At 52.0% G+C, this 22,310-nt stretch overlaps 4 protein-coding genes across 5 annotated transcripts; all 4 read left to right on the top strand.

Moving 5' to 3' along the window:
- The first annotated feature begins 1,101 nt into the window (after nucleotides 1–1,101).
- On the top strand, nucleotides 1,102–3,375 carry DMP1 (dentin matrix acidic phosphoprotein 1). The gene is made up of 3 exons (XM_010709725.4): nucleotides 1,102–1,239; nucleotides 1,356–1,391; nucleotides 1,818–3,375. Exons 1-3 carry the CDS (start codon nucleotides 1,186–1,188, stop codon nucleotides 3,024–3,026), a joined length of 1,299 nt encoding a protein of 432 aa, XP_010708027.2. The 5' UTR covers nucleotides 1,102–1,185; the 3' UTR covers nucleotides 3,027–3,375.
- Nucleotides 3,376–5,210: 1,835 nt separating this feature from the next.
- IBSP (integrin binding sialoprotein) lies at nucleotides 5,211–6,755 on the top strand. Its single transcript, XM_003205566.5, has 5 exons — nucleotides 5,211–5,546; nucleotides 5,624–5,689; nucleotides 5,817–5,873; nucleotides 5,983–6,072; nucleotides 6,149–6,755. The coding sequence occupies exons 1-5, from the start codon at nucleotides 5,442–5,444 to the stop codon at nucleotides 6,665–6,667; spliced, it is 837 nt and encodes a 278-aa protein (XP_003205614.2). The 5' UTR covers nucleotides 5,211–5,441; the 3' UTR covers nucleotides 6,668–6,755.
- Nucleotides 6,756–7,334: 579 nt separating this feature from the next.
- MEPE (matrix extracellular phosphoglycoprotein) lies at nucleotides 7,335–10,797 on the top strand. Of its 2 annotated transcripts, XM_085221914.1 has the most exons (5): nucleotides 7,335–7,390; nucleotides 7,465–7,536; nucleotides 8,365–8,412; nucleotides 8,542–8,631; nucleotides 8,712–10,797. In XM_085221914.1, exons 2-5 carry the CDS (start codon nucleotides 7,477–7,479, stop codon nucleotides 10,656–10,658), a joined length of 2,145 nt encoding a protein of 714 aa, XP_085078040.1. In that variant the 5' UTR covers nucleotides 7,335–7,390; nucleotides 7,465–7,476; the 3' UTR covers nucleotides 10,659–10,797. The 2 variants fall into 2 exon arrangements, with proteins under 2 accessions (XP_085078040.1, XP_010708028.2); XM_010709726.4 differs by lacking the exon at nucleotides 7,335–7,390 and having other exon boundaries at nucleotides 7,407–7,536.
- Nucleotides 10,798–19,152: 8,355 nt separating this feature from the next.
- On the top strand, nucleotides 19,153–22,252 carry SPP1 (secreted phosphoprotein 1). The gene is made up of 7 exons (XM_003205565.5): nucleotides 19,153–19,284; nucleotides 19,899–19,965; nucleotides 20,070–20,120; nucleotides 20,350–20,454; nucleotides 20,587–20,631; nucleotides 20,954–21,190; nucleotides 21,691–22,252. The coding sequence occupies exons 2-7, from the start codon at nucleotides 19,912–19,914 to the stop codon at nucleotides 21,991–21,993; spliced, it is 795 nt and encodes a 264-aa protein (XP_003205613.2). The 5' UTR covers nucleotides 19,153–19,284; nucleotides 19,899–19,911; the 3' UTR covers nucleotides 21,994–22,252.
- Nucleotides 22,253–22,310: the final 58 nt, after the last annotated feature.

Raw genomic sequence — 22,310 nt, 5'->3', positions numbered from 1 at the left:
AAGTGGTGGAGTTGCTGTCTCTGGAGGTGTTTGAGAACTGTGGAGATGTGGTGCTGAGGGACGTGGTCAGTGGGCATGGTGGAGATGGGTTGGTGGTTGGACGTAGAGATCTAAGAGGTCTTCTCCAACCGTAATGGTTTTATGATTCTATTTGCACCATTTTTTGGGGGAGCCAAGGGCCATCACCTGCTGCAGGTGGGCACACTTCTGCTTAGTTCCCATCTAGGGTGTGAGGGTGTGGCTGTGGCCATGCTTCTGCCCAGCTACAGCAATGCATCTAGCTGGAGGATAGCATGATGATGGCAGAGTTCAGTGACAGCCATGGCTGCCTTTCAGGTATCTCCATCCTGGGGAAAGGTGGTGAACAGAGGTGCTGCAGTCTATGCCTGGAATTTGGGGCATTTTAGTCCAATTTTGAGCTGCGTTTTGTCTCCCAGGGGTTTGGCTGTGCATTGCCTGTTTTTGTGTTCACTGGCGCTGGGTCTTCAGGGGTTGAGTTAGATGCAGGCCAGACACCAAGAGCCAAACAACAGCAGGTGGTAATTGTTCGAGGCGCCTAAAATAAGGCTGGTGATATATGCTCACATCTGGCGGGGGCCAGGGGTATAATTTGGTCACAGGTCAAGAGGAAAACACATCCCACCTCATCTGCAGGGTGAGACGGAGGAGGAGGAGGGGTGTAATGGTGTGACACAGAAAATGCACGTAACACTCCAGGGACATTGGCATGGTCCTGGTCCCGGTCCTTTGTCCCAGGGGACCCTGGAGTGACTACTGGATGTATCCATCCACGGGTACATCCACATACTGTATGCCCATAAGGACGCGTGCCTATTGCTCTTCCCTCCCCCTGCCCCACACTATACATCCGAGGGCCGGGGTCCAGCGTGGGTGCCTCATTTCCTGCACGTCACGCCTGGAAGTGTGCACTGAGGGGGTAAATATAGCAAGGAAAACACAGGGCCGGGCTGGCTGCTCAACACCCTCCCCCCACCCCCCCACCAGCAGCTGTTTTTGGGGCTGGCGTCCCGCCGGAGGAAGCGTGGGAGGCTGTTTCCCGCTGACACCTCCGTGCCTGGCCCCAGTGCCATTGGCTGTCCATGGCCCCGGGCAGCAGTTAAATGCCAGGCAGCCGTGCCGGGACGGCAGCACGAGCACCACGCGCTTCTACACCTCAGCTGCAGGATGAAGGCTGTGCTGCTGATGTTGCTGCTATGGGCTGCAGCCCGCGCCCACCCCGTAAGTACCCGGCACAGACCTGAAACCAGCTGATTCTGCTCCAAATCCAGCTGGTTCTTCTCTCAGACATGCTGGTTCTGCCCCAAACTTACCCAAGGTTTTCTCTTTGTGTGTAGGTGCCTGGCCATCTCTCTGTGTCCCAAGTGCCTGAGGTAAGGTGGTGTGCCCCGTGGCTGTAGGGTGTTCTTTATGGGGTGCTGAGGGGGAGCAGTGCTGTGGGTCTGGGAGCTTTGCCCACTGCTTTGGGCCATTAGAGCTGGAGGGGCTTCAGTTCATGCCATCTCTGCTAACCTGGTATGTTATGCTGTGCTCACGCTTAAAAAGAACAGGAGTTTCTGTGCTCCAAACTGCTGTGGTCTGCGTTTCCCTGAGCTCAAAGCTTCCATATACTTGTATCCGTACAAGATGACAACTTATTAAAGACCAAAGTCATGCCTGCCTATGGCTAAGAAGGGCCTCTGCCTTCTCCTCCCATTGTCCAACCCCAAGGGGTGAGCTGGGAAGCGCTGCGGGGCTGTGGTTGGGAGCAGCAGGGATGTGGTGATGCTTGGGCACTCAACGTGCTGTGTTGCCCACAGGACGCAGCACCAGGGGATGTGATAAATGCGCTGGGTTCTCTCCTGGGTGATGAAGATCATGGACACCTCCGTGCCAGAGTGGGGCCATGGGACACGGGTGATGCGGACATGGCCGTTGGGAACCATGTGGAGCGAGACCTTGCTGAGCACAACAGGCTGCCTGCCTGGCCTGGGGATGAGGAGGATGACAGCGGAGATGACACCTTTGATGAGGATAAGGAAGAGGGTGAAGGGCCTGCTTACGGCACTGGGGACACTGGAGGACATGGTGACAGTAGCAGCAGCAGCAGCAGTGAGAGTGCAATGGCCCCGCGCCGCCACATCCGATACCGTGGCGGCTCCAGATGGGGAGGAGGCAGCAGCAGCAGCCAGGAGGATGATGAGGAGAGCATTGGGTTGGGCAATGAAGGCATGCAGGGTGACGACCCCTCAGTCTTCGACAGCCTGGGTGGCAGGCATCGCGGCCGGGGAAACTTTGGCAGCCCCTGGGAGGACAAAGACAGCCACTCCCCAGAGACTGAGGACACCAACTCTGTGGAAGACAGTGAGGAGAAGAGTCACTCACAGGAGAACAGCAAGGCCAGCAGGTCCAGGGAGGATGGGGACAGTCCGTCCCAGGAGGATGGGGACAGTCCATCCCAGGAGGATGGAGACAGTCCATCCAGGGAAGACGAAGACAGCCCATCCCAAGAGGATGGGGACAGCCCATCACAGGAGGCATCAGATGAGGAGTCTGCAGAGGACGGCTCAGAGGAGGCAGTGAGCACACCCGAAGGACACAGCAGCAGGGAGGAGCGGGCGTCCGCAGAAAACAAAAGTGCAATGTCTGACCTTGACACTGAGGAGGAACAGAGCAGGTCCAAAGAGGACAGCTTGGAGACAGAGGAAGATGTCTCCAAGCCTGACGAAGATGCTCCAAGTGCATCAACTGAGAGCCAGAGCTCATCCCCAGAGGGCAGCCAGGAGGACAGTGAGGGTGAGGAGGACAAGACAGTGAGTGAAGAGAGCACATCCACAGAGAGCACCAACAGTGCTTCCCCGGAGGAGGATGAGGATGATGATGATGATGATGAGCACTCCCAGGAGGCTACCAGCCGCGGGGATGCCAGCTCAGTGCGCAGCCTGAAGAACCACAGGCGGCGGCCGGGTGCCTACCACAGGAAGCAGGCTGCTGAGCTCGACGATGATGACTGCCAGGATGGGTACTGATGGCACTGCTGCATCATTTGTTTGTGGTGGTGGAGTTGGGTCAGCCTCTGCTTCTGCAGACAGACAGGGTGAGGGCTGGCCATGTGGGCAATGAGTGATGGGGCTAGCTGTGGGAAGTCCTGAGTCCTGACCTGCAGGTGGGGGTATCCCAACACTCTCTCCTTGCCCTTGTTGCTGGGAGCAACGCACAGCACCATGTCGGTGCACATCATACCACGCTGGGGGGGGCGTATGTAATATTTTGTAAGAAATGTACAGAAAGCCTTCAATTGTAACCTCTTTGTGTCCACAGCACTTATCTCTCCATGCTGAAATGTATCCTGTGTATGTCCTTGATTCACATTAAAACCATCAGACCCCAATGCTGCAGCTTTGCTGCTGCTTCTCTCTGCGACATAGGGTCATGGCTGGGCAGAGGGGACATGAACAGTGGTTTCAGTGCGTAGCTGGAGAGAGGCACTGCTTTGGCTCTTTGTCTGGAATCAGGTTTCTGTGTATCAGAGCTGAATCTGGAGCAGAGCTGTGCCAGCACCAGCCTTCTGCCGACTGAGCCGGTGCTGACCTACGTTCCTCCTGTGTGTGGGATCTGCTGCAGCACAGCATAGCCCCTACAATACACCAAGTCTATTTACAGCACAAAAAGTCCATTGCAGTGCATGAACTTCCAAACCCCTCTTAGTAAAAACACTTTCCTGACATGCTCAGCTCCTTGTCCATGCCTTGCAGCTCCATATTGCTGTTGGATCCAGAACTACAGCAGCACTACGCATAGCGTTAATTCCCTTCACCTGTCTTCCTCCCACGTAACGTGGGAAATGGCATAAAACACAGATTGAATTGATGCAAGGAGCCAGGTCCGATGTTCATACCTATGGCCTGATGCATTTAGCTAAGAACCGTGCGCTCCTGCCTGTGTTTGCTGTGCTTATTTTTGGTGCTGAGGTTTCCTGCCAGCATAGCTGCAGGGAGATGGCACCGCCTCACCATGCTGCAAAAATACCCACCGCGCACTGCAACGTGCTGGGTAGCACCGGGATGGGACATGGCTCCATGGGGCAGAGCACAGGGTGCCCTCCTCACCTTCCTCCTCCTCCTTCTCCTGGGGGGCCCTGCGTTCGTCATCACCTGCCCTAATGAGCCCATTGTGGAGCCTGTAGGTGTTGGGTTGCGCTCTGTGGGGCCGAGCCCCACGTGTGGCACCACAGGGACACGGGGCTGGCTGGTGCCAGACCGTGCTCTGCCTTGCCAGCTAAAATAGGCACTGGGTATGCGGTCATTATGCCCCAGCTTTTTTTAGGGATCTTGGGTGAAATCAGCGCTTTTAGAGTCAAAGTTCTTTTTTTAAACCAGTGTCCCTCTAATTACATTAAAAATCACCCCTGGCAGCACTCTCCAATTAAATTTAGACTCCAAACTCAGCAAGCTGTGCTTGTCCCCATCCCCATCACCATTGTTGATGCCCATCCCCATTTTGCCCTTCTAGCCCCACATTTTTCACCTCTTTAGCAGCGAGTGCAGTGCTGGCATTGGAAAACCACACTGCTTTTTAAAGATATTTCCTTTTATTTTTATTTCTTTTGTGGCTTTTCCTGGCCAGAGGCAGTGTTGGCTGAAAGCTGTGGCCAGCCCTGTGTGTCCCCTGTAATTATGACTGCAGGGACACCATGGGCAGCTGTGCCTTTTGGGATGGGAATGGGGTGGTCACTCGGGGCACTAGTGCCACTGGACCTCTGGGTGGCCACAGGGACTCCTCTGCCCCACTCAGATATGGGAACAGCACGAGCTGTTTCCCAAAACATCCAAGCTGATGTGGGGATGGAGGCGAGGACAGAAATCGGTGTGGTCTGACCTGCACTGATGGGAAGCAGCGCGTCCCCAGCCCATGTCACCCCATGGGAAGTTGGGACTATGTGGTGGTCTCACTGTGGCTCTGTCCCATGTGGTCTCTTCTTCATGCTGCAGAAAGGGATGTCTCCAGGCAGTCTCCTCTGCTTGCATTCTCAGCCTGTTCTCCATCGATGCTTTCACCCAAGGGACTGTGGTGAGGTCACTCTTTCTTTTTTTGGGGGGGAGTTGCTTTACAGTGGCAGAATTTCCCAAAAAGGGAGGTGGCAAAAAAAAGAAAAAAAGAAAAAAAAAAAAGAAAAAGAAAAAGAAAACAACCCCCAAACCAGATTTCCCAATATTTATTTTAACCAAGGCCCAACACATTATTATACCCTCCAGCCCTGGCCAGACCCTCAATTAAGTGCTGTGGTGCATCCCTTCTGGCAGCAGGGCACTTCAAAATTTGGGGGTTTTCTGGGCGGGCAGAGCCAGGGCAGGGCGGCGACAGGCTGTGGCGGGGGGGGCCGCGACTGCCTTATAACCCGCAGGGCAGCGGCCACAAGAAATCAGTGCTGGCCCAGTGGCACCATGAGGACGGCGCTGCTGCTTGCCTGCCTGCTGGCCACCGCCTCCGCCTTCTCAGTGAGGAGCTGGCTGCGCAGAGCCCGGGCAGGCGACTCAGAGGAGAATGCGGTAGGGTTGTGCCACTACAGTGCTGGAGCATTGCGGCCCCCCAAGCTGGAGGGCTGACTCCCTTCCTCTCCTGGCAGGTGCTGAAGAGCCGGCACCGGTACTACCTGTACCGCTACGCCTACCCGCCGCTGCATCGCTACAAGGTGGGTCCGTTGGGTTCCGTGGGTCCCAGCCTCATGTGCAGGGATATTGCCTCAAAAAGCCCCCTCTGGGCTGAGGCTTTGATGCCCATGGTACTGATGGCAATGGCTCTACTCTCCCTTCACGTAGGGCAGTGACTCCTCGGAGGAAGAGGAGGACGGCTCAGAGGAGGAGGAGGACGGGGGGGTGAGTATAGGCCTCCAGCATGCAGAAATTCAGGGACTTGCATCTGAACCATCCCACAGTTTTTTGGATGAGTGTGAGCCTCTTGTTGTGTCTCCTCCTCACTCCACAGGCACCGTCCCATGCAGGTACTCAGGCAGCAGGTGAGGGCCTGACCCCCGGTGATACGGAGCTGGGGGGTGATGCTGCGTCCACCCATCAGGTGAGCTCTCTGAATTCAGAGCCCTGAGGTGTGGCTGATGCCGGGTTATTTATTGCCCTGTCCCTGTGTGCCGCAGGGCTGCAAAGGGGGCCAGAAGGGCACACGGGGTGACTCGGGTGATGAGGACAGTGATGAGGAAGAGGAGGAGGAGGAGGAGGAGGAGGAAGAAGAAGAGGTAGAGGAGCAGGATGTCAGTGTCAATGGGACCAGCACCAACACCACGGCAGAGGCACCCCACGGGAACAGCACTGCGGTGGCTGAGGAAGAGGAGGAGGAAGAGGAGGAGGAGGAGGAGGAAGAGGAAGAAGAGGAGGAGGAGGAAGCTGAAGCCACCACTACTGCTGCTACCACTGCACAGGATGAGGTGACCACATTGGGCAACGAGCAGCACTCTGAGGCCACTACAGCTGGGGAGCAGTGGGAATATGAGGTGACAGTGGGAGCCCGCGGAGATGAAGGTCCCACTGAGGGCAGCTATGGGGACCAGGAGGGGCCAGCACGTGGGGACAGCTACCGCGCCTATGAGGATGAGTACGGCTACTACAAGGGGCATGGCTATGACATCTATGGGCAGGATTACTACTACAGCCAGTGAGTGAGTGGTGGAACACGCAACACCGCCCTGGCCTGAATATTGTCATCCATGTATCGCAGAAACACAATAAAGCAACAAGTGAAGCTCATGCACAAGGCTTGGTTTGCTTCTGACCGTATGTTGTGTGCGCCGTGGGGATCCCTGCAAACTATGGGGTTTTGGTTGTTTGGGGTGTGGACTTTGCACATTGCCTTCTACCAGCCAGCGGAAAGTGCCTCAATGTGGTCCCCTCCAAAAAAGTGGTTTGGGGCACAGTGGGATAAATGCAGCATCCAATGGCAGAGGCAAGGCAATACTCAGGCAATAATCTCATTACATTGCACCCTGCCCAGACCCGCAACCACAAATGCACCAATAAGGCCCTGAGGTGGCTGCCAACGTCAGGGCCTGGTCCCCGCGTCAGCTCCGGCATTCCCATGGCCCTGTCCCCACAGCAGCAGGACTGGCTCTGTGCCGCACTAATTATCAGGCAATTGTGGCCCTGGGGCAGATATTTATACATCATGCTTTCTGTTTGTGCGGCCAGGTGGAACATTTGATAGCTGCCTGCCACCACAGGCACATTTTTAGATGGAAATTACTCCCCCCCGGCACCCGCGGACCTTGACAAATGGCCCTGGGCTGGAGCTGATTGGCTCTGGGCACCCCTGGGCAACTTTAAATTTCGGCACAGGGTGCAGAGCCCCCAGCATCGCCTGCGGAACTGGGCTCCGAGCAGCACAGGTAACCTCCCTCCCCCCTGCCCTCAGTCTGCAGCACAGGACTGCACCTCACAGCGGGTCATGCTGTGCCCCCAGGAGCCAGCCACGATGCGTGCAGCCCTCTTCTGCCTCTGCCTCTACCTGCTGGGCACCGTGCTGCCCATGCCCGTGAGTATGGCACTGCCTTCGGGAATGCCCCTTCCAATGCCCCGTTGAATAGCCCATCTAATGTCCCACTAACTGCTCCATCCACCACTCTGTCCGCACCCCATTAACTGCCCTTCTAACTACCCCATTGAACACCCCATTAACTACTCTATTAACTATCCCATTGAATAGCTCATCCAATATCCCATCTAATACCCCATCAACTATTCTGTAAAATACTCCATTAACTATCCCATTAACTATCCCATCATATATGCCATCCAACATCCCATTAATTATCCCATTAACTATTCTATTAACTATCCCATTGAATACCCCATTCAATATCCCATCTAATACTCCACAGAATATCTCATATAACACTCCAGCTACCTTATTAACTGCTCAGCCAAATACCCCATCTAACATCTCATGGAATATTCCATCAAATATCCCATTAACTATCTTACTCAATGCCCCATTGAACACTCCAAATATCCCATTGGCTACTCCATCAAATACCCATACTCCAATCAATAATCCCATCAAATATCCCATATACTACCTCCTCAAATACTCCCTTAATTATCCCCATCAAATATCTCGTTGACTACCCTATTGAAAACCTCATCTAATACCCTATTAACTGACCCATCAAGTAAACCATTACATATCCCAGTAGCTTCTCTATCGACTACCCTATTAACTACCCATCAAATAACCCATCTAATACACTACTAACTAACACATCAGTTAACCTATTGGAATACTCCATTATATACCCCACTGATTACTTCATTTATTACTCCACTGAATACTCATTTAACGCTGATACTTTCCTGCCTGCAGGTGCCACCTCCATCCAGGGTGAGAGGAAACTGCCCTGGACAGCACCAGGTAGATTACATTCCACTAAAATGGGTGTGGAAAGGGAGAAAAGGGGGACTTGAGTGCGATGGGATGGAGACACACTGTGCACGTAAGTGATGGGATGGGAGGAAATAATTTTTTTCTCTTTCACCCAAGATACTGCTGAAAGGTTGCAACACCAAACACGGCTTCTATCTATTCAAATACATATACTACTTCACGCGGAGAAACCAGACACAGGTCAAGGTGAGCACAGCATGGGAGCACAGCATGGGATGCTGAGGTGTTCCTGTTGCCCTGTGCCTACCCTCCCCATGCCCCCACAGAAAGAAGAAGGTGACCACCAGGGCACAGTCCATGGCCGCTGGCTGGGTAAGGCGGATGGGGAGGCCCTGGGGCAAGGTATTGGAAGCAGCCATGTGCCAGAGGACAAGGAGAGCCCCAAGCCCCACAGCCACATCACTCCAGCAAGCAAAGGGGAAGGCCGTGCTCTGCGCCCCAGTATCATTGACAGCAATGGTGTGTATCCCACCTCGACCAGTGTGGAAGGCAGCGGTGACATGGGTTCGATGTTGCTGGGGGAGATCATTGATGGTGAAGATGGCCTCCCCCAAAGCACTCACCCTGGTGGACCTCATGGAGATGGCAATGGTGGTAACGGTGTTACACTGGGAGTCCTGGTGGATGGGGCTGTGACAGCGGGGAGGGAGAGGGCCACCGATTCGGAAGGGGTTGGGGGTGAGGACAGCAGCCATGCCACTGTGCCCGACCAAGGGCAAGTGGGCACCGTGGGGACGGGAGACTCTGCCATCACCTCTGTCACCAAGAAGGAGGATGTCCATGTGGATGCGGAAGGCATAGATGAGTTTGCATTCATCCCTGATGTAGACGCTGTCACCATCACCCAGGGGCAGGACGGTGAAACACATATCTCTCCAGAAGATGAGGTGAAGATTTTCGTTGGAAGACCCAACATCCAAGTGGGTGAGAATGACAGCAGTATGGGCAGCACTGGTGCTACCAGAGAGGCCAATGTCATCCCTATGGCGGTGACTGCCAGGCCTCATGGACACCCTGAGGAATCAGCCACCATGGACACCCTGCATCATGGGGACAGTGCCGCCAGTAGGTCTGGGGGCCACCCTTCTGTGGGAAACAGTGGGGATGGTGCCACTGCTATCCACAGCGGACAAGAGCTGGGGGCCCCCAGCCTTTGGGAGGGCACTGGTGATGATGCCACTGTCATCATAACAGCCGGTGGCCAAAGAGGCAAGGGGAGAAGCGGGCAGAGGCCAATGGGAAAGCATAGCCTTCCTGCTACCATGACAACTCGGGGTACCAGAGGTACAGCCTCCTTAGGGCTGACTACGGGGGACTGCAGCACTGCTGCCAGCACACCATCTAGGAAAGGGAGCCAGATGTCCACTGCAGGGCAAGGAGAGAGCAGGGAGGTGGGGACAGCAGGCCCAGAGCGACAGAGGGCTAGGGCCCAGCAAGAGGTGGCACCAGCACCTGGTGTGGTGGGAGGAATGGTGGTCCCAGAGGGGCATGGGATCAGGACCTGGACGGAGGTGGCATCAGCACCTGGCATAGTGGAGACAGCAGTCCCAGAGAGGCACAGGAACAGGGCTCTGCAAGAAGTAGCACCAGTACCCAGCATGGTGGGGAAAACAGTGACCTCAGAGAGGCACAGGGCCAGGATGCGACCAGAATCAGCCAGGCTGGGACAAGCAGCGAGGCTAGAGGTGGTGCCAGCACCCAACACCGTGGAGGGAATTGTGGCCCCAGAGAGGAACCGGGCCAGGGTTTGGCCAGGGGCAGCACCAGCACCTGGAGTGTTGGGGGTGGCCAGGCCAGCCCCTAGCAGAGCCTATAATGGGGACAAAAGAAATGCCATGGGAAAGTCCACAGATGTGCCAAGGGATCCCTGGATGTGGGGCAGCGCCCACCCCCAGGCCCAGAACACCAGGGGCAGCAAGGTAGCAGGAGGCTTTGCCCACCTGCACGGAGGGCAAAGGATGGGGGGCCTGACAGAGCTGGAGCACTCCAGGCAGGTGGAGCAGGTGAGGCACGCCGACCGGCTGCGCCTGCATGAGCGGGCCCTATATGGCCTCAGTGGGGTGGGCGGTCCTCTGCAGCCCCCCGCAGCCCACGCTGACCCCTGGAGCGCCGACAGCAGCCAGTCTTATGAGGGGCAGTGGGGCAGCCACAGCAACAGCGCTGAGGAGGATGGCGAGGTCAGAGGGTATCCCCACGGCCGGGGGTCCTTCTGAGGAGCGCCCTCAAAAGTGTCAGGGTGATGCAGCACCCTCTCGGCGGTGTAGGATAGCATTGTTTCCAAGGAAAAACGTGGGGAGAAAAGCCCTCCAACTTCATCGTGCTTCTGAAGAAATAAAGGCATTTCTGTCACTATGACTGCCATTTGACTAATTTCGTCCCCAGCCCAAGCACGTCCCCATGCCGGCTATGGCCACCAGTGAGCGTTGGGCACCATCTAGTGGGCAAACGTTTTGGTGGGCGAGCGCTCCTCAGCCTACGCACCATCTAGGAACGGGATAAAAGCACAGAGCTGTGTGTTTCATAGAATCATAGAACTGTTTGAGTTGGAAGGAACCCTTCCAACCCTTCCAAGTTTCCCGAGGAAAGGCTGCTTACTGGGGCATTCCAGCAGAGTGTGTTTGCTATTGGCACAATGTGCTCGCTGGCTCAGTGGGGCTGCAGATGCTGGGGGAAGCCCTGGTTTATGGAGCTGTGACGCACTCCATCGCTGGTCCCAGTGGCGTCCCTGGGTTGGGAGCTGTCACCAGGTGGCGTTTGGGGCAGTGCTGTAGGGTTTCTTGTACCTCCCCACGCAGGAGGGAAGTCCAACATCCACACTGCAGTACTCCGCAGAAACCATCACGTCTGCCAGTGATGTTCAGCATCTCAGCACCTTTCTCATGACATGCACTGGTTTTTGGCTGCAGCCCTAGCAGATAAAACATCTAGTTTTCTCAGGTGTCACTCCTTCCCAAGGCAATACACACAGCTGCACCAAGAAGAGCTCAAAACTTCTCCAGAGCTTCCCTGCCTCACAGCTATTTAGCCCCCAGGAAGCCCCTCCTCTGCTTTTTGGGAGGGCAGCAGCTGTTTCTTTTCCCAAGCCACCAGCCTGTTTGCAAGCCCAGACTGGAGATGTGCAGTCCTGTGCCCACCAGAGCAGGAGCGAGCAGCAGGTGGGTCCACTACTACCCCAGGTTCCCTCCACTACCCAGCTGTCTCACTATTACCATAGTGCTACTACCACTGCTCCAAGTTCTACCTCATGCACCACCACCACCACTGCTCCAAAGTTCCAACCCATGTCCCACCACCACTTGGGTCCTGCTTCCACCCCATATCTTTCCGTCATCACCCTGGTCCCACCACCAGCAGCACTCAAGAACCCACTTCATATCCCAACACCACCAGCACCTGGGTCTCACTACCCAGATCCTCCTACCAACACTCCAGGTCCCATCATCATCACTATCACTACTGCCACTCAGGTCCCCCCAGTCTGTTCCACCACCACTGCTTCTGGTTCCATCCCAAGTCCCACCACCACCTGTGTCCCACTACCATCACCCCAGTCTTCTTATCACCCCAGGCATATCTAGGGGTACTTTTGCCATCTCTTTTCTCCCTATAGTGTGGATCGGTTTGCATCATCCTGGAGGAAGGAACCTGAAGGTTCCTGGACATGAGAAATGCACATCAGAGGATTCAGCTGTAATGTCTGCAGCACCTTTGGGGCACAGGGTAGGAAGTGGTGGATGTTTTTTCAGCTCTGTGGGCTGTGATTTCTAGAATCTTGTGGGAACATCCCACATTGCTGTGCATGCAGACACGTATATGTGAGGGCTGTGGGGAGCAGTGTTTGTACGTGGGTTTTACAACTACCTGAGATCAGAACGGAGTTTGTCGTGTCCAGCAGAAGCTCACAAGCATGCGCGTGTTGTGGCATATGTTTACTCTTTGGAGAACTGCATTTATAGACAGGGAGAAAGGAGCAGCAGGCCAGCTGTCATTATAGGTTGTGGCAGCCCGTCCCAGACCGCTGCCCTAAACAGGAAGGCAGAGAGACGTCTGCCCTTCTTCAGTGTTACAGACCAAACCCGTTGCACTGTTTTGAAATGCACAACCCATAACTCAAAATAGCCCCATTCTTGTGCTTTGGGTTCTATTTGCAATTATACCTTGTGACAGGAAGATCACCATGTTAATTACATTTCACAGAAGACACGTTTCTCCTCTGCCTTCCTAGACTGTCCTGCAAGAGATTACTGCACTGAAAGAAAAACACAAACAAGCCAACCGCCTGCTGTTTGCATTGGAAAGCCCCATTTCCCCCCGCACTCGTTAGGGCAGGTTCTGTGCGGATCGAGATTTCCTGGAGAGTAGTAGCTGATGGGAAATCAGTGTGTTGAGAGAAACGTGGGCATAGCTGTGGGTTAGGGGTGAGATTTGAGCTTCTCTCGGGCATCATTGCCATGTCTGATGTGTAGGCGGTGCTGAGCCATGAGCTGACAATTGATGGGCAAAGTGATCCTTTTTTAAACCTTACCCAGGACTGATAAGTGCACGATCAGCAAGGACCAGTTTATCCTGTGCAGCAACGCACACAGGGGCAGGGACAAAATTAATATTAAAACAGAATAGTTTGCATCAGAAAGGACCCTTAAAGGCCACCTAGTCCGACCCCCCTGCAATTACCAGGGACATCTACAGCTCTATCAGGTGCTCAGACCAGCCTTACTTTGAATGTCTTCAGGTATGCGGCATCCACCAACCATCTGGGCAACCTGTGCCAGTACCTCACCACCCTTAGTACAAAAAAATTTCTTCCTGATATCCAGTCTAAACTACCTGTGCTGAAAGTGATTTGAACCTCTTGTTTTAATATCATAGTAAGTAGATGACAGGTAGAATGAAAGTCTGAACATCTTCCTGGGATAGCTGCCAGGAAGCTACCGTGCTTTAGTTGTAGTTACCTTTGGCGGAAATTCTACGTTATCGAGCCCTCTTCTTTCCATCTCAAGCTTCAAGCAGGGAGCTTCAGTTATTTGCATTAGGATTTCTGGCATTGCACACATCCAGAGTGTTGGTTTTTTCCATTTATTTTGTTACTTCCGTGTGACTCAGAATTTCATTAGGTGCAGTGAGGGGGATGTCACACATTAACTTTGTGTGTGTTTCTATACCTGTGCCTGTGAACCAGCACAGCAGGGCTATAGGAATAGAACCACAGAATATCCTGAATTGAAAAGGATCCACAAGTACCACTGAGTCCAATTCCTGGCTACACACAGCACCACCCAAAATCCAAATTCTATGTCTGATGGCATTGACCAAAAGCTCCTTGAGCTCCGACAGCTTGGGGCCATGACCACTACCCTGGAGAGCCTGTGCCATACCTACCAACTGCTAACACCTTGCTCCCATTCCAGCCCTGCCTCCTGCTGCCTGGTTGATTGCTTGGCTGCAACTTAAGCTGTGTTTCAACATCAGCTATTTTGGGCTTAGCAGATGGAGTTTCTCCATACAGAATGGAAGTTTCTTCCCAAAACTGTGTGTCACTCTCTGTGCTCACATTTTCCGTGGATGAGGAGAAGTCATCTGACTTTTTGGTGATAAGCAAGGCTCAGTAAGCAACCTGCAGTTCTGGCTTGTTATTTATTGACCCCAGTGTTCCTAATGCAAATCCCTGATGTCGTATATGTGTCTGCAGAGCTGGCTTCCCCTTCTTGCTGTTTGTTTGCTAGCCTGCTCATTAACCAAGTTTCTTAGGCTCTCCTTTTCTCTAGTTAATGTATAGCTACAGCTCACTTCCTGCTTTGCATCCATATGCCAACCACAGTTTGCCATTTATTCTGCCAAATTTATAGCTGCAAACTCAACCAACAATCTTTCTAGGTAGCCACTAAGAATTATGTGCAAAATGTTATTTCCTAAATCTGGATGTGATTATCTTCTTTCCTGCTCCAAAATACCCCTCCCCCCCTTCCAAAAGTACGGGGAGGCACAGAAGAGGACTGGGACTCAAAGCATCAGTGCTGCCATTCTGTCAGCCATGCTGTGCCACTTTCCTGTGCCTTGACACAATCTGCCAGTGTTTGGTTCCCCCCACAAAATCAGATCAGGCTGTTTCCTTCCCAGACCAGGTACCCAGCTCTCTAATTTCCCCCGCCATGCCCACGGCTGGGTTTTTCCTCCCACTCCAGGCACGCAGCACCCGGGGGAGATATTTGTTTTCATGCTGACTCAGCGCTGCATCCGTCCCCCTCCAGTCCTGGAGAAGAAGTCATGAAAACCACTCACAAAAAACATGAAACTTGTACAAAAGCAAGGTGGTTTGTGGTGTGCAGCCATGGCTGAGTCTGGGTTCAGGTTGAGCGGTGGGGTCATAGCTGATCCCGGCAGCCCTGTGCCATATCTCAGCTCTCCTGGAGCTGGAGGAGCAGGCTGCAGACTAGAGGCCCTGTGTGCAGGCAGTTGCAGGTATGTGGGCTACTCTCCTGCCTGCCACTGTTCCAACTCAAATTAAAAAGGCAAAAGCCAGGCAAGAACTTCATCTGGCTGCCATTGTTAAAAGGAAAGTGGTTATACAAATATATATTAACAGCTAGAGGCGGGTCAGTGAGTTTCTCCCACTTTTGTTGGATGTAGAGGGGAACATATTATCACTGAGGATGAGAGAATACTGAGGTTCTCAGTGCCACCTTCTTTTTTTAATAGTCAGACAAAATATCAAAGTACTGCAGATGACACAAAGTTGGGAAGGAAGAATTGATCTGCCTGAGGGTAGGAGGAGCCTCTAGAGGGATTTGGACAGGCAGAATCAGTGGGCTGAAGCCAATTGTATGAGCTTCAACAAGACCAAGTGCTGGGTGCTGCATTTTGGTCACAGCAACCCCATGTATTGCTACGAGATTGGGGCAGAGAGGCTGGAGAGCTGCATGGATGAAAATGTTCTGCTTGTGTTGGTCGATGCATGGCTGAACCTGAGCCAGCAGTAGTGCCTAGGTGATCAAGAAGGCCAGATGCATCTTGGCTTATGTTAGGAATAGTGCAGCCAGCAGGAGTAGGGACGTGATTGTCCCTCTGGGCTAAGTTCTGGTGAAGCCACATCTTGAGTACTCTGTTGTGGGCCCCTCACTACAAGAAAGACATTGAGGCCCTGGAGTGTGTTTAGAAAAGGACAATGGAGCTGTACAGGTTCTGGAGCACGTAGGGGTCTTATGGAGAGCAGCTGAGAGAAATGAGATAATTTAATTTGGAGAAGAGAAGGCTCAGAGGGGAGACCTTATCTCTCTCTACAACTGTCTGAATGAAGGTGGTAGCTTGGTGGAGGTCAGCATCATCTCCCACTTATCAGCAACAGGATGCCTGGGAATGACCTCAGGTTGCACCAGGGAAAGCTCAGGTTGGATATTAGGAAATGTTTATTCTTAGAAAGAGTGGTGAGGCATTGGCACAGGCTGCCCAGGGAGGTGGTGGAGTCAACATCCCTGGAAATGTTCAAGAAGAGGGAAGATGTGGCACTGAGGTACATAATTAGTGGGCATGGTGAGAATGGGCTGACAATTGGACTAGATAATCTTGGTGATCTTTCCAACCTTAATGATTCTATGATTGTAACTCATCTGTTCTGCACCAAGCCCTTGCCTGGGACAGGGTGCCCTACAAAATGCTTACATTTGGGGTTGACGGCAAGATTTTTGGGGCTCGCTTCTGGTTGAGCACATGGAAATGTGACTGCGGGGTTCATACAGGGTGCAAAAAGTGCTGTGAGCTATTCTGCTGCCTGTGCTTCTGTGCCACAGGAGTCGGGTGACTTTCCAGTGATTTCGCAAGGTACAACAAGGCGACGTTGTTCTTTCCACATTTGTTCTATGCGTGCAGATCTTTCCATTTGTGTGCCCTCTTCTTGGAGGAGGAAATTTTGCCATTGGAATAGGAAACGGGGATGCTGAGATGGCAGGGGATTGGGAAAAAACAAGTCACCATGCTTTTTGCAAAGCTTTGTGCAAAAAGCAGTTTTCTGCAAAGCTGTGTGTGAAGTTCATTTCCACTCAATGCTCTCTCTTGAGGATGTTGCTCTGTTGTCCCAGAGCACAGCTGGAATTGCTCAGCCCCATGTTTGCTAAGTGGGATCCGTGGCAAATACCAGAGCCAGGATGACCTGCACCCAGAATGCTGATGGCTGTGGGATGGCCAAATACACACTGGGCTCACCTGCAGTGAGTTTGGTTCTACTTTAGGACAGAGCATCATGGGCAAGGCTTTCCCTTGAGAAGGGCTCAGAGTTTAACAGAACATCAAAGGGAAAGCATCACCTACTTGCAACAGATCACATATTACAAACTCCAATAGTCCCAAAAGTCAAAATATGGTGCACTCCCGCTTGTCCAAATGCAATGAACTGAGCTCAGGGGAAGATCAGGTTGGATATTAGGAACAGTTGCTTCTGAGAAGGAGTGGGGAGGCACTGAAACAGGCTGCTCAGGGAATTGGTGGAGTCACCGTCCTTGGAAGTGTTCGAGAGCTGTATGGATGTGGCACTGAGGGACGTTGTTAGTGAACGTGGTGGTTGGACTGGATGATCTTAAAGATCTTTACCAACCTTAATTTTTCTATGATCCTGCTGTTCCCCTGCTTTTGTAGGAATTTGTATGTAGGAAGTGGAAATGGTGAAAGTCCCCTTTTTCCTCTGGTTGTTCCTTATCACTGGGAGCACTGCCTCCTGCCAAGGCATGGGAATTTCTTGGCTGGGCAAAATAATTTACAGGATGAATAACCACATAATGAGGGATGTGAGACAAGTGCTAAATTTACTACATCTGTGCACCAGCTGATCTTGCAAAAAATTAAGCTCTTTACTGTCACTTCACGTCCTGTTTGTGAATTACTGCAAAACATGGATGTCATTCCTCAGCTCTTGCAAAACAGCTCTCCAGCTCTGGGAATAGTGCTCAGAAGTACTATCATGTCCCAGTGGGCAGAAACACCAGTTGCCAGCCAGAAACAGTTCCCCTGGGCTACGTCATGTCTCTGGGGGAGAGAAACAGTGCCCTGTTGAAGCAGCCACTGAGTAGCATCAATGTGTGTTTATCTGGGCATATCCCATGCTACCTAATGCTCAAGTGAAAATTTCTACCTGCAGCTGGAAGCTTGTGTCTGCATTCAGGGGCTTCAGGAAGAGCTCTGCCTTCCAGAAACACCAAGCTGCAGATGTGCTGGGAGAGGACATAGATGGGCTGATAGCTGGACTAGATGATCTTAGTGGTCTTTTCCAACCTTAATGATACTGCGACAGAACCCATCTAAATCCTCAGGAAATCTCTGTTCCTGAAAGCTCTGGATAGTATTCTCTGAGGTAGTATGTAACAATGGTCCCATACTGCTCCAAAGATGAAAAGTGTGATGGTCCCCATTCACGTGGATCTGTACATGGGTTTATGGACACGTAGAGCAGTTATTGATGTGCTAGTGATGGACTAAATCTTCTCCTAGGCTGTTCACTTCTATTATTATGCAGATTATGCAGTCTGTTGCTATTATCAGATCAAAAATGTCATTAGATAGGTCTGAGTGATGATGTGGTGAGCAGTCACTGAGAGAACTTGGATCTACTTCTCCCAAAGTTTCTGAACAGACAACAAAATATAAGCAAGTACAGGATGCCTGGTGGCTGTGTCTGTGACAAAGTGCTTATCTCATCTGTGCACGATTAAGGGCAAACAGCCATTCTCTCACAATGTGAACATCTTCAAAAGCTGCAAAATCAATAGGCAGGTATGCTGTGGATGCTCTATCCCTGGAGGTGCTCAAGGCCAGGTTGGATGGAGCTCTTGGGCAGCCTGATTTGCTGGGTTGCAATCAGCCCATGGCAGAGGCCTAGAGTGGGTTGGCTCTGAGGTTCCTTTCAACTCAAACCATTCTGTGGTATGCTGATCAAAATTGCAGAGAGAGATAACAGCTTTAAGACAGCTATGAACACTTTGCCTTCTAAAAGACTGCATGGAAGGATTTTCTGTGCTTTAATGACACTTCTCATTGCAATTTCAAAGATACACTGAGGGAAAGGGTATGGCACAGGCTGCCCAGGAAGGTGATGGAATCACTGACCCTGGAGGTGTTCAAGAAATGTGGAGATGTGGAACTGAGGGACATGGTTAGTGAGCATGGTGGGGATGGGTTTGGGTTAGAGTTGGTGATCTTAGAGGTTTATTCCAACCTTAATGATTCTCTGTGAGACTTGCAGCATGTCATGGATGAGGCAGGTGAGGCTCCCAGATCCAGGCAAGGCACAGCTGGAACAGACCTCCATGATCAGAGCTGACACTGCTAGAAAGCAGACATAGGATTTGTTCCTATGATGTCCCTTGGTTCCCAAAACTCTTGGCACTCTTCACACTGCAGATATGACACATCCCTACCCCTTACAGAACAGGGCGTGAAGAGTTTCTGGGAACCAGACTCTGACTCCTTGCAGAAGGAGGACGGATGTGCCCCAAAGTCCTCCTACACAATACCAACAGCTGTGCATTCAGTAGACCTGCTGGTTAATGATCTTGCCCATAAGTAATGTTTTAACCATAGAGTAGCTTTTGTTTGCTTCAGAAGCCACAAAGCCAAAGAGGAAGTGGATGAGAACGTGGGCAGGATGGTGGCCAACAGCCTCATGACCTCAGCTTGTTCCGCTGCACAGGGATTGGTGGCTGCTCCCTGGGACAGGGTTTAAATTCCCCACGGGTGCAGATGCCAGGCAGTCAGGGACAAGGGGAGAAAGCCAGAGCCTCACTCAGCCCACAGTAGGAGCTGCTGCTGGGATTGCCGGAGCCCCTTTGAACAGCTGTCTTCTCCAGCACAAGAAAGGTAATTTTTTTTGCTTTTTGATATGCTGTGTGCCATTACGAACATAGTTTTTGCCCAAGAGGCATTGGGCGGCAAAGCTGCATTACTGGGGATGAATATTTGATGCTTTTCTATGGAAGTAGTTCTGCTTTTAGGAGGAAGGTGTTTTCTTAAGTGATGCCAGGTGTGGTTATTAAAATAGCTTTACGTTTGTGTGCTGATGGATGTCAGGAGGTCACTGAAAGCCCTGAAGGCTTCTCTCTGCAATGTGAGCAGATCTTTGACTCTTGCTTGGAAACATAGGTTATTGTGGTCAAACGCCTGCAGGGTGAAGTGAAGGTCTGGCCATAAATGTGCATGTAAACTTAATTTACAGCCATTCTAGTTAATAATTCTGAAAAGTAGTTTTAGAGTAACTGAAAAACAAACCTGAGTTGGAATTCTTGCTGTTGTTCAGTTTCTAAGCATCATAAAGCCAGTTAGCTTTGAGGATGGGGGAATGACTTTGCCATGGGCAGGCTGAATCCTTGTCAGAAAACTGTTCTTGGCACAGCAAAAACAGGAGAAAGGAAAGCCCTGGGGTGTTTTTTGGGGGTATTTGACTTGCTGACTCCCTGTTCCAACCTGTTTTCCAGGTAAAACATCACAATGAAGCTGGCACTTCTTTGCTTATGTTTTATCAGCATCGCTGCTGCATGGCCAGTGAGTAAATCCTAAATGTGCATTAGCAGTCACATGCATGTTTTCTGGGCATGTTAGCAATAAATGAATGCTTACAAATGCTTTTTCTCTTTCTTCCCTTCAAGGTGAGCAAATCCAAGCAGCATGCTATTTCTGCCAGCTCTGAAGAAAAATACGTAAGCTCCTTTTTGTTAACATTCTGCCTGTTGTCTTTAATAAAGCAGTTCTTACGTCTAATGTTCATTTGGGATATGGTGCCTTATTCCTAGTCCTCTCCCTGTGGCAGTGAATGGATGAGGATGCATCCTGTGCTGCTCTACCACACCTGTGCCATCTAAGGAGGCATGATGCCATCAGCTCTGCTGTGCTTCTCTGGGCATTAAAACTTCCCTCCTTCTCCTGCAGGACCCCAGGAGCCATCACGCACACAGGTACCACCAGGATCATGTGGATTCTCAGTCTCAGGAGCACCTGCAGCAGACACGGAATGACCTGGCTTCACTTCAGCAGGTACAGCCAGCTTATGGGGAGAAAGCATGACATGTCCCAGTGCCAAGATTTAGTATCGAGGGCTTGAAGAACAGCAAGCTTGTTTCTCGGCTCTACTGTGTGTGCTAACAGTGAGCTTTCTGTTACTTTCAGACTCATTACTCTTCAGAAGAAAATGCTGATGTCCCAGAACAGCCGGTAAGTCTTCTGGATGGCAGCCAGCGCATAGAAGTACTCACTTTCCTCACCCAAATGCAGCTCTTGTAGTAACACCTCTTCGTAAATAATGCAAGGTTTTGGGCAGGATGAGGCTGACTGAGAGCAATTTATGAACTTAAGTTTGCAGCAGCACCTAAACACTCGGTTACCAGAGGTACACCTCTCAGCACACCTCATAGAATCACTGAACCTTTTGAGTTGGAAAGGATTTTTAAAGGCCATCTGGTCCAAAACCTCTGCAATGAACAGGGAAATGCCTTGAATACATAAATTTGCCTAATGCATGCTAAATGCTTTCCAGGACTTTCCTGACATTCCAAGCAAGAGCCAAGAGGCCGTGGATGACAATGATGATGATGACAATGATTCCAATGACACTGATGAGTCTGATGAAGTCGTCACAGACTTCCCAACAGAGGCACCCGTGACACCTTTCAACCGTGGGGACAATGCAGGCCGGGGTGACAGTGTGGCATATGGCTTCAGGGCCAAAGCCCACATGGTGAAGGCGAGCAAGCTCCGCAAAACTGCCAGGAAGGTGAGCAGGGCTGTGCAGCAGCACCTGGGTTACTGGGAAGTGTGATGAGGATGGGAACAGTTTATCATGGTAACATTAAGAATGAGATAGGACCTCTAAGATCACCAAGCCTCTCATTCTATTGCTGTTATGTGGGAAAAGAGACCAATTCCCACCTCACCGCAACCTCCTTTCAGGCAGTTGTAGAGAACTGTAAGGTCTCCCCTGAGCCTCCTCTTCTTCAGACTGATCCACCCCAGTTCCCTCAGCTGCTCCCCTGTCCTTCTCTGAACACGCTTCAGGGTCTTGATGTCTTGTAGTGAGAGGCCCAAAACTGAACACGGTACTTAAGATGTGGCCTCACCAGAGCTGAGTTCAGAGGGACAATCTCCTCCCTGCTCCTGCTGATTGCACGATTTCTGACACAAGCCAGGGTGGTGTTGGCCTTCTTGGCCACCTGGGCACACTGCTGGCTCACGTTCAGCTGCTGATGCTCTCCATTTCCACTTTGTGCAATGCAGCTCATTGAAGACGATGCCACCGCGGAGGCTGGGGGCAGCCAGCTAGCCGGCCTCTGGTGGCCCAAGGAGAGCCGCGAACAGGACAGCCGTGAGCTGACCCAACATCAGAGCGTAGAGAACGACAGCCGGCCAAGGTTTGACAGCCCTGAGGTGGACGGAGGTGACAGCAAGGCCAGTGCTGGGGTGGACAGCAGGGAGAGCCAGGGCAGCGTGCCTGCCGTCGACACCAGCAACCAGACGCTAGAGAGCGCTGAGGATGCCGAAGATCGGCACAGCATTGAAAACAATGAGGTCACCCGTTAAGGGGAGTCTGTGCATTGCTGCTTCTTTTTTTTCGGGGGGGGAGATAATTTCTGTGCAAGCGCAGGGCTGTGGGGAGGGAGGAGAACCATAGCGGTGTGTGTTTGTAAATGTAGAGCGTGTGGCCGTGCTTTGGTCGAGGCACTGCTGTGCCATTGAGCCGTACCGAGACGGGGCGAGCGCTGCCCGCGGGGATGCTGCGCGTCCCGCTGCTCCTGTGTATATTTTGTAACCGGATTGAAATAAAAACCACAAAAACCTCTGGGCTTTGTGTGAGCTGTGTAAGCTTTTACCCCTTTCCTCCCTGCATCGGGTACAAA

Source organism: Meleagris gallopavo, chromosome 4 (assembly GCF_905368555.1).
Source record: "Meleagris gallopavo chromosome 4, MGAL_WU_HG_1.1, whole genome shotgun sequence".
Classification (NCBI taxonomy): domain Eukaryota; kingdom Metazoa; phylum Chordata; class Aves; order Galliformes; family Phasianidae; genus Meleagris; species Meleagris gallopavo.
Note: the sequence above shows the minus strand (reverse complement) of the source record. Positions and strands in the feature narration are given on the sequence as shown.